This window comes from Pempheris klunzingeri, chromosome 2 (assembly GCF_042242105.1).
Source record: "Pempheris klunzingeri isolate RE-2024b chromosome 2, fPemKlu1.hap1, whole genome shotgun sequence".
Taxonomy (NCBI): domain Eukaryota; kingdom Metazoa; phylum Chordata; class Actinopteri; order Acropomatiformes; family Pempheridae; genus Pempheris; species Pempheris klunzingeri.
The window spans coordinates 14,559,963-14,571,270 of record NC_092013.1 but is presented as its reverse complement, the minus strand read 5'-3'; the positions used below and the strand labels follow the sequence as shown (position 1 = coordinate 14,571,270).

General features: G+C 39.9%; 1 protein-coding gene across 3 annotated transcripts; it reads left to right on the top strand.

Moving 5' to 3' along the window:
* The first annotated feature begins 3,699 nt into the window (after positions 1-3,699).
* LOC139216958 (alpha-1,3-galactosyltransferase 2-like) lies at positions 3,700-10,845 on the top strand. Of its 3 annotated transcripts, none has more exons than XM_070848218.1 (6): positions 3,700-3,755; positions 7,576-7,630; positions 7,729-7,818; positions 8,213-8,308; positions 9,426-9,563; positions 9,712-10,845. In XM_070848218.1, the coding sequence occupies exons 2-6, from the start codon at positions 7,626-7,628 to the stop codon at positions 10,394-10,396; spliced, it is 1,014 nt and encodes a 337-aa protein (XP_070704319.1). In that variant the 5' UTR covers positions 3,700-3,755; positions 7,576-7,625; the 3' UTR covers positions 10,397-10,845. The 3 variants fall into 3 exon arrangements, with proteins under 3 accessions (XP_070704319.1, XP_070704310.1, XP_070704322.1); XM_070848209.1 differs by having other exon boundaries at positions 3,706-3,755; positions 7,580-7,630; XM_070848221.1 differs by lacking the exons at positions 3,700-3,755; positions 7,576-7,630 and having other exon boundaries at positions 7,733-7,818; positions 9,426-9,555.
* Positions 10,846-11,308: the final 463 nt, after the last annotated feature.

Here is an 11,308-nt window from a genome sequence, read left to right as displayed (position 1 = left end):
TGGAACAAGGATATGATTTCAGTGAACTTCAGTGAGAAACGAGACATTTAAGTGCAGGTTACAAAGGAAGTATCTGTGACAAGCTTGGCACCACAGACAAACACATAGCAGGTAATCATGTGAAAATAGAAGATTTTCAGAAACATAAAAGGAAATACAGTTTGATGGCAGTTGAGGCAGGAAGTAGGAAATTGTACACATGAACAGGATGTGAGGAAGAGCCCATTACAACTTCCAGTGATTGTTGTCTTCCAAAACGGCGTTATGAACTAAAAAAAAATGACAAGAAAGAGTCCATCATGGTTTTACAGAGCTCTCTCATCTGAGTTCCTCATGTCTCTCAGACGTTTCCTGTGAAACTGGCACTATGATTTGAACCCATCAGAGGAGCACAGAAAATACATCAAGCCCAAGTCCTTAGCGCAAGGACAATAATACGTCAAATATATCAGGTACAGTGATGTAGCACAAAAATCTGGTCCCTGCACTTGCAGTAGTCCGTGCAGCCTCTCATTCAGTTCCCTTCCATTTTATCTAATCCATTGGCCTCAATGAATATCAACAGCTACCCTGAGCAGCTACAACAGTAAAATGCTGCTTACACGTTTTAATAGTGATGATTTTCATGGTGTTAGTCACATGGGCTGTTCTTCTGTTTATAAAGGATCTAAGTACTTCATCCACCACTGACTAAGTAAACCCCAAACAGGAAGGTGATGAAATATCAAACTCCTTTGTGATAACATGTTTATGTTTAGTTTTAGTTCTTATCTGTGTGTCTGATCTGAGCATGCTGGTGAATCAGGAAATAGCTAAGCCAAGATAAAAAAAACACTTGTTTATAGTAACAGAAATTCCTTTTTAATCATATAGATTATAATTGTTAATAACTTGCTGCTGTTCACATTGTCTCAGGTGTAAATTCAGAAGAATTAGTGGTCACATGACACAACAAGCTTCTGTCGCTGGTGATTTTAATCAAAGTGTTTCTACAAACATGTCCACACCCCACCAGAGGAAACAACACCCTGAACCATGTTTGTACAACGTTCCTGATAGCTACCAAGCCCCCCTGGACCCAATTTAGACTATCAGACTACAATTCCCTTAATTCTCCTGCCAACTTCCTGCTTCCAGCTGATTAAAAATGTCAGACCATCCCCACATGTTCGGAAATGCTGCCACCCAGGTGATCCACATCAATCTTGAAGAATATGCGATAACAGTGACATCATGCATTGACAAATGTGATGATGAAGTGTTGAGCACAAAGACAATAAAATCATTCCAGAGACAGAAAGCCTGGATGAACAGGGAGCTGAGGAGTCTGTCTAGAGTCCAAAAAGCTCCCGGGAAAGGAAGCAAACAGCACCGCCTGAGTGACTGACTGACAGATGGCTTCAAGGAGGCAAAGCTGACACATCAGGAAAGAGGCAGGTGATCCAGACCATCTCAGGCTGCAAGAGCAGGCGTGTCCCTGCCGTGTGTGACACCATGATGATGATTAAGACATTTCATAATCGTGTTGATCTCTTCAACAAAGAGTCTGCTGTCAAGCCTGCCCCGCCTCCAGAGGGTCGGCCACTGTCACTATATCCACAGCCGATGTAAGAAAAGTCCTGATGAGAGTGAACATGAGCAAAGCTGCTGGGCCTTGAACGCCCCTGACTGTGTCCAAAAGAATATGTGCCAAGCAGCTACTTGATGTCATCACTGGCATTTTTACCAGGTCACTGTCTCAGGTGAGTGTTCCCACCACCGGCTCTGTACATAAAAAGGTTTGAGTTACCCGCTACTTTTTTGGTATCATCATGGTTGAGGTTCCAAGCGAGCTGAGTCGACACTAAAAGATGAAAAAGCACAGCAGACAGCAAGAGTGTGACACATGACATTCTGCTTTTTCAAATAGCCAAAGTGTCATCAATACCTGCCACAAATTTTATCAAATCAACCCCCGAATAAAAAATAGCAGCCAATGAAAAATTGCAGTGGTCAAACAGCCACATACCATAGATCATCCTTTCAATATCCACTATTGTACTTGTGTTTGTGTCTCTATGGCGATCAGCTAATAGCTCCATGCTGGACCATTTCATCTTCTTTTATGGATGTTTGCCCTCTTCCTTTCAAACAACCACATCCATTAGCTGCCATATGATATGAAAGTAACTCAGCACTTCTTGATCTGAATCAATAGAACAGGCAGCATTTAAACTGCAATAAAATACATCAATAATTGATACTACAAATATTCATTGTCTGCTCATTGATGATTGTACAGTACGGAAAACAAACTGAAAATGAAAGGAAAGGGAGCAGGAATATAATATGAATTGTGGCTGTGGTGACTGAGAAACCTCGCAGTGAAAGAAATATTCTGGACCTTTCCAAACAGAAACTACCGATAGTACCGATACCACAATATAAACGTGTTCTATCACAAGTATAAGTCGTTAAAGGTATAGAAGTATTATCAGCTAAATGTACAATAGAAGTGCTCACTCTGCAGCAGGAGAGCCCCAGTGGCTGATTTATCAAAACATATATTATAAAATATTATATTGGTATATTAGATTGATATATTAGATGCGTCAGTGTGTAAGAGGTGTTGTACAGCTGAAGCAGCTCAGTGTGCAGCTACTTTTAATTTCATTATGTACCATTAACTTAACCTAGTGCTCGGGCTGCTCCAAAGGGTCACAAGATCAATCTGAGATGATTAAAGGGAGAGAAAAGACAAACAAAAAGGCTCTGCTACAAGACTCTATTGTCATTTTTTGACTTTTCTCTATTTTCTTTTGGCTTATTTTGGATAGTTTTACTTCTTTGGATTTTAAATGAAACCACCTGAAAAGTGCTTTCAGGACTGGAAACTCATAGACTAGTCGGACAAGAAATACTGTTTTAACCTTTTACAATGTGTTGTATTTTGTAAAGTTGTTAAATGATGATTTATAGTAAAATAAATAGGAAAATATAGTAAAGCGTATGAATCCCTCTGAAATATACGGACACACTGCAGAAGTATCACATGCCATTAAATTAAATCCTCAATTAAAATAGCAAAGAGGAAATTGTGTTTAGCTGCTTTCAGACCCACTGGAGTTGTGATTCTGACGACCTGAGGAATGTCATTCTGATGTCCCAGCTCCTTGAGCTCCTCTCAGGGCTGCAGACCAGCCTGTTGCAACAGGTTTCAGCTTTTTTCTCCTCTGGTCAGAGCTCGTCCCTCCTGACGGGCTAATTATCTTCCTGTCCGACAGAGAAACTCCTGTCTACATGCACGCCAAGAGCTTTTATCATGTGACGAAAGTACGCACGTCTCTGTCTTTGTTTAATCGTTTGGGTGTGCTGATGGACTCGTGCGTAAAATGGTGAGACTTTGGATTTTTGTGCCATTTTCTGATGAATTACAGCAAAACCTACTTTGTTTTTTTTTTTTATTTTATTCTTATAATTTTGCTGTGCTGTGTGTCACTGACACTCTCGCTTCGGCCACTTCCTCCTCTGTGAAGCGCAGTTTGAGCGCGGGCGCACGGGGAACGAGGCAGAGGGAGTTTTAAGCAATTTGACCCGCAAACTGCAGCCTGAGGAGACCTTCTGTGGAGAGCCACTCCCTTGTAACTCACGCTGTTTTAACCTGAGGACACGTCGGGGTGCTGCTTTACTGAACCTCCACATTCAGATGAAAGTATTGGCCTGTGACTATTTTGGACGCGTTATGGATGTGTAGCCTACGGAGCAGCAGCTTGGATGTGAGTTTTAACATTTACTTGGCTGTTTTACGATTTGTACAATCACAGCATCTTTTTGGTTCGTTTTTGTTCTAAACGTGTCCTGTTAAATTTGAGAGTTTTGAGAATCTTAGGTTTAAACTATTGCTCAAGGACTACAGCATGTTGCGTGACTAGTTTCAAGAGCTGTGTCCGCAAACGCCACAAGGAATTTATCACACTGTTAAAAGGGTTTAGTCAGGGACATGGATTACACTGATTATTTAATGTTACATGATTACATCAGTATTACCTCCTTGTATGCTAACTAACCTGATTTCTTCATTAACTCCACCTGAAACTCACTGTTATAGTTTCCAAATTTGACCATCAGGATTAAACCGAAAGAATAGAAATGGAAAAGAAAGAAAAGAAAAATAAGTGAAAAATGAAAGTTTTGATTTTACTAGTCAAGTTTACCAACATTTAGAATACACCGCATGTGCAATGTGCAAATCACTCAGACATCGGATACGACCCGCAAATAAAATGAGAAGACATTATTTTTTATTTAAATGATCATGAGCCAACCCATCTTCTATGCAGAAGATGATTATTGATTATTAGTGATTATTTCTACATTCATATTGAGCGTCAAAGATGTCCCTTATCTTAAATTTTAAGCGCCCCGAGGTTGCTGAGAAGGTGACACAGATATCATGGATCCATTCTTATAGGCAGAGCTACAAACACTGTATAAAGCAGAATGTCAGATAATATAAGCTGCATCAAATGTCTGGTCTGATTCATTCTCTTGCTTCTACTTTGAATAGAAAGTTTCCAGTATTATTTTTTGAGTTTCATTACTCAAAAGTCAAAGCAAAAAGCCAAACAGCTAAATTTTCACCTGTGAACAGAAAATATTGAATTTACGGACAAAATTTAAGTCCTCAGAATACAGACACCTGGTATTAGCACACGTTTTAATGCTCACTGAATCTCTGCAACATGCATTTAGGTTTTTTACATAATTGCTTATTACTTCACCACCACTGCCTCACATGTGAAAAGTGTGGGGGGAAAAATTGTCCGACATAAATTTCCTCATACTTTCATTACTGCCTTAATGTTGAGATGTTGTAGTGTAGATTGGCATTTACAATAATGTGATATTAAAGCAAATCAAATCAAAGTTTCTATTGTTTTATTGTCCTATGTGCTCCAGATCAAATCTAACAAATAGTAAAGAAGCATGAATCTATTAATAGAACAGAAAAATGTATGTCCAATTTAAATAGATTAAATACAATATGAATAGATAAAGTAGAAATTAAGAAAAAATTTAAACTCAAAACGCTGAACTATTGAAACAATATACTCATTATGATTTTCAATGTCAAGTTTGAATTTTAGAGAAATGAAACCGTGAAATAGTGAAATAGTGAGACAGTAAGCGTTTCAGATAAATGAAACATCATCAACATGGGGAATGTACAACAGGATGATGACTAAAGTGCCCACTGATTCATAAGCTGACCTTAGGGAAGAAACTCTGCCACATCCTCCCTGTTTTGGCCTTTAGGAAGCGCTGAAGTACGGGAACCCTGAGAGGCAAGTGACAAAGAAAAAACAACCAAAAGCTGGTGATCCATCCATAGGCCTAAGTCTGATGTAAATAGTTTTCTCTCCTGAGTTAAGAAAAGGTGATGAAAAAGATATTTCCAGGATAATCACTGCTCCTTTTTTCCATCTGTGAAAACTGACCAAAAAAACAACTTGCTTATACAGTGGGGCAAAAAAGTATTTAGTCAGCCACCAATTGTGCAAGTTCTCCAACTTAAAAAGATGAGGCCTGTAATTTTCATCATAGGTATACCTCAACTATGAGAGACAGAATGAGAAAAACAAAATCCAGAAAATCACATTGTCTGATTTTTAAAGAATTCATTTGCAAATTATGGTGGAAAATAAGTATTTGGTCAATAACAAAAGTTCATCTCAATACTTTGTTATACAGTGGTCCCTCGTTTATTGCGGGGGTTACGTTCTAAAAATAACCCGCAATAGGCGAAATCCGCGAAGTAGTCAGCTTTATTTTTTACAATTATTATATATATTTTAAGGCTGTAAAACCCCTCACCATACAGTTTATACACTTTTCTCAGACAGGCATTAACATTTTCTCACATTTATCTCTTGTTTGACTTATTTGTTTGTCTTGCAAACAGGCAGCACTTAAAAGTCACACTGCTAGCGATTGAACATTTATGTAAATTTGGCAAGCCGAACGCATTCTGTACGGTACAGAGACACGGCACTGAGGAGATTGATTGACATTGGTCTACAGTCCCTTAGCCAATCAGGACGCAGAACACAATGCGCGTTCATACTCTGTAAAAAAAAAAGCATGCAAAATTGCACAAAAAAAATCCGCGAAACAGCGAGGCCGCGAAAGGTGAACCGCGTTATAGCGAGGGACTACTGTATACCCTTTGTTGGCAATGACAGAGGTCAAACGTTTTCTGTAAGTCTTCACAAGGTTTTCACACACTGTTGCTGGTATTTTGGCCCATTCCTCCATGCAGATCTCCTCTAGAGCAGTGATGTTTTGGGGCTGTCGCTGGGCAACACAGACTTTCAACTCCCTCCAAAGATTTTCTATGGGGTTGAGATCTGGAGACTGGCTAGGCCACTCCAGGACCTTGAAATGCTTCTTACGAAGCCACTCCTTCGTTGCCCGGGCGGTGTGTTTGGGATCATTGTCATGCTGAAAGACCCAGCCACGTTTCATCTTCAATGCCCTTGCGGATGGAAGGAGGTTTTCACTCAAAATCTCACGATACATGGCCCCATTCATTCTTTCCTTTACACGGATCAGTCGTCCTGGTCCCTTTGCAGAAAAACAGCCCCAAAGCATGATGTTTCCACGCCCATGCTTCACAGTAGGTATGGTGTTCTTTGGATGCAACTCAGCATTCTTTCTCCTCCAAACATGACAAGTTGAGTTTTTACCAAAAAATTCTATTTTGGTTTCATCTGACCATATGACATTCTCCCAATCCTCTTCTGGATCATCCTAATGCTCTCTAGCAAACTTCAGACGGGCCTGGACATGTACTGGCTTAAGCAGGGGGACACGTCTGGCACTGCAGGATTTGAGTCCCTGGCGGCATAGTGTCTTACTGATGGTAGCCTTTGTTACTTTGGTCCCAGCTCTCTGCAGGTCATTCACTAGGTCCCCCTGTGTGGTTCTGGGATTTTTGCTCACCGTTCTTGTGATCATTTTGACCCCACGGGGTGAGATCTTGCGTGGAACCCCAGATCGAGGGAGATTATCAGTGGTCTTGTATGTCTTCCATTTTCTAATAATTACTCCCACAGTTGATTTCTTCACACCAAGCTGCTTACCTTTTGCAGATTCAGTCTTCTCAGCCTGGTGCAGGTCTACAATTTTGTTTCTGGTGTCCTTTGACAGTTCTTTGGTCTTGGCCATAGTGGAGTTTGGAGTGTGACTGTTTGAGGTTGTGGACAGGTGTCTTTTATACTGATAACCAGTTCAAACAGGTGCCATTAATACAGGTAACGGGTGGAGGACAGAGGAGCCTCTTAAAGAAGAAGTTACAGGTCTATGAGAGCCAGAAATCTTGCTTGTTTGTAGGTGACCAAATACTTATTTTACCGAGGAATTTACCAATTAATTCATTAAAAATCTTCTGAGCTTCTGTAGAAGCCTCACCGACTACTGCAGAGAAAAGAGTCTGTTTGTGGTTGTGGTCTTTTATGATCCTCTCAGCGCATCAGCCAAATCTAGTTTAGATTATTGAATTTAACCCTCAGCTTCTTTCTCTCTCTCTCTGACAAGACAGACAGTTCATCGTGTCTCCTGAACCTAGACGCCAGAGTCTGTCAACAATGGGGTATCTCACATCTTTTAAAGAGAACTTTACTGTTTACACAAACGTGCCACTTTTTAGATTTACTTTTTAATTGGACTTTCTCGGCCATGTTCCTGCAGATACCTTCAGAGGACAAAGAGTCTTTTGAAATGCATGGTTTGCGTTCCCCTTGCAGTCTGTGTTTTCTATATCACGGCTCCATCTGTGAGGTGAGTACTTCCGTTTAAAAGACACCACATGCATTCGCGTTGCATGCAGCTGTTTTAGAAAGGTGGCGATTCAACTGTACAGTCATTTTGGCGGCTGCAGCTTGTGGTGCTGTTGGAATCTACTGTGTTAGAAAGACAGCCATTTCTATTATTTTCCATTTCTATTTCTATTTTCTGTGGATGAGGGTAGGCTAAATAATAGAATCACCTGTCAGTATAATGTAGTAGAATTCAACAGCACAACACACGACTGTTGCATCAACATTAGATTAGCTAGATGTGCCTCATACACTGGCATCTGAGTGCAGGTGCATAAGTAAGCTTAATTACAAGCATGATATTTATGATATAATACGTTTTTGATTATTTATTTTTTTAAATGTTTCGATTTCAGACTTTTAATAGGCTTTGTACCTATGGACAAATGCTCTTTGGAAGATGGACAGATGCTGTCTCTGGACAACAGTGCGGATGCCAGCCTTGATCTTGGGTAAGACCATAACAGGTGGAGCTAAAAAACGTAGTTAAGCTGAAACAATATTCAAGTTAATTATTTGATTAGTCAGTCATCACAAACATTTTAAGAGTTGGTTGTTTTTAAGTCATTTCAAAACAACATTCTCAAGTTTCAGCTTCTTATATACACTGTTACCCCCAATTTTGTTAAAGCCTGAATACACAGTTTGCAAAGGTTAACTGTGGTTTAAGTTTCACTGTGATATGTTTGGAAGAGTTTGATCAATAAAGTTGAGAAGATATACACTTTATTTATCAAGAATAAATCACATTGTCACAATCATTTCATGAGAAGAGGTAAAAAAACATTTTATTCCAACTTTATGAGCAACAGTGTGTATATAATTGTGTCACTAACTGAATACTTTGTGTTGCTGTGGAAAAAGCTTGAGAGTTGATGTCACCTCAGGTTGTAGGAAACTGACTGACATATTGCAGCTCTTTTAAGGTGTGGTAACCAACCGCCGTCCTGGTCAGCAAGACCATGACTTATTTGTCTAAATGTAAATGTAAGTTTGTGATGCATGGTCACAGTACTAAAGAGTATTCACTTCTTTATTTACACTGGAGGTTTCAGTTGTACTTCCTGAAATGTGAAACACATACAATAGTGCAACGACAGGATGCACATTTTAAGTGTTAGAATAATAAACGATACAGTTGTTAAAAAAAATAGTTTTTTAAATTTCTAAAAATTGGTTAAAGGCACTCCTATACAGAGCAGTCAGTGTAGACTAAACTGAGGACCACTTGAAGCACATCTCTTGAACTATTTACAATCTTTCTTTCTTTCTTGTGTTGTTTCCAGATATTCACACTTATCACAACAGAAGCCCCGAAAAAGTGAATTCAGTATAGAGACGTGTGTTACCAGCTGTAAAAAACAAACAAACAAAACAATCCCACCAAAAATGTCTTTGAATGAGAATGAATGTTTTTTTTTTTAAATATGTCTGTATTTCTAACTTTATCACTAAATAAAAAACATGTGACTTATTTAGTAATAATTACTAAGGCCTCAAAAGATGGCATAAACTCTAATTTTCCCCTACGCATGCTTTAAACTAAACCAAAAACTCCTCCTATTTCAGGTCCAGACATGACGTGCAAACATGCACATCTTGGAAAGCTCCCATCATCTGGGACGGGATGTTTGACCCTGATCTTTACGACCAGACACACAAAAGGGAAGGATCCTCTGTGGCTCTCACTGTGTTCGCTGTGGGCAGGTTTGCTTTCACATTAACACTATTACATCTTCAGATTAACTGTTGTCACACCTGAATACATCCTCGTCTGCAATCCGCCTTCAACGATTGTAACTATTGAGGTGAAGAATAAAACATTGAAATGTTCTTATGTCCGCTTCCACCAAAGGTACCTGGATGCCTACCTCAAGACCTTCCTGACCTCATCAGAGCATCACTTTATGTTGGGTTTGCCCGTCACATATTATGTATTTACCGACTTGCCGGAGAAAGTGCCAGACGTCAGGCTTGCTCCTCAGCGACGCATAAAGGTTGTCAAAGTGGAGAGGCACTCCAGGTGGCAGGACATCTCTATGATGCGAATGAAGGTGATATCAGATGTCATAGAGTCAGATATTCGCCACAGCTGCACGCACGTCTTCTGCTTTGATGTGGACCAGGTGTTTACTGGGAGATTCGGTTCGGAGGCTTTAGGAGATTCTGTTGCTCTGCTCCACGCCCACTACTACCACCTTCCAAAGTGGTGGTTTACCTATGACCGCAACCCTAAGTCCAAGGCGTACCTGGAAACTGGGGACTTCTACTACCACGCTGCCATCTTTGGAGGCTCGTGGAAGAGTGTGAAGGCGCTGACTGAGGCCTGCTATCAGAGCATCATGGAGGATAAAAAGAATAACGTGGAGGCTCTGTGGCACGATGAGAGCCATCTCAATAAGTACCTGTGGCTTCACAAACCAAGCAGGGTGCTCTCTCCGGAGTACTGCTGGGACACCAGTATCGGCTACAGGAGTGACATAAGAGTCGCCCGACTATTGTGGGCACCAAAACATTATAATACTCTACGCACACCTTAGTGTGTTTTGGAATTAAGGTGTGACATCACCTACAATATTCAACTGAGGGCATGAAAACTGTCTGGCACACACAACACTGTCAGGTCCGGTGTGACGACATCTTTCACTGAGTGCCTACCCTCTCAGATAAGTTTGTTCACAAGGACTCGCAAGTCTGTGCAAATTCTGCCTTTGTTTCACTATCAATGTACCGAATGTGTACAATGGTGTGCTGAAACCAAAATGTTTTAATATCTTGAGGGAGCTGAAAAATATTAAGTGGTAACAAAACATCAACAAAAAGAGAGACATCATTATTTCTAATTTATTGTTATTTTTAATAGGAGAATGATATTGTTTTGTATCTAGTACAGAACAGCTTGCTAGCTATTTGTGACTTGTGGGAATGTCACGCTGCATTTCATCACTGATGTAATTTTGAAATGTTCTGCACTGGTTGTACAGTTAGTTATGTGTCAGTTAATCCCCTTTTCCAATTCCTCTTGTTTTGGTGGACAATATTTATTGACCCTGAGGTTGCAGTGGGATAAATAATGAATTATAATAGGATAGGATGTTTCCTATTAATAAGTGATGTGTCTTAAGTCAATCTCCGTGTGTTTTCTCCTATTCAGGAAATTTGTTGCTCTGCATTATTTGGGTAAACAGTATTTCCGCTTTCGTCTTTCAGATGGATGTGTAGTCTCTAGGATGTCAGTGAGTCATTAAGATGTTGTATAGTCCAGAAAAACTGGAGTTTGTTGACATGAAACAACGAACCCAGTTAATCAGGTTTCATGTTCATAATCTGTGTCTAACTAGAGAGCAGATTTATGTCAATTAAGTCTTACTTTTAGTTCATTCAGAAATCATTGTTACATGGTGTAACAAGTACTGTACCTACACGTGTCTTGTGACTCGACACTAGACATG

What these genes read in the sequence shown, in the direction of transcription:
- LOC139216958 (XM_070848218.1), top strand. An exon ending in GATGCCAGCCTTGATCTTGG is followed by an intron (nt 8,309 to 9,425) that starts GTAAGACCATAA and finishes CTCCTATTTCAG; the next exon opens with GTCCAGACATGACGTGCAAA. An exon ending in ACTGTGTTCGCTGTGGGCAG is followed by an intron (nt 9,564 to 9,711) that starts GTTTGCTTTCAC and finishes CTTCCACCAAAG; the next exon opens with GTACCTGGATGCCTACCTCA.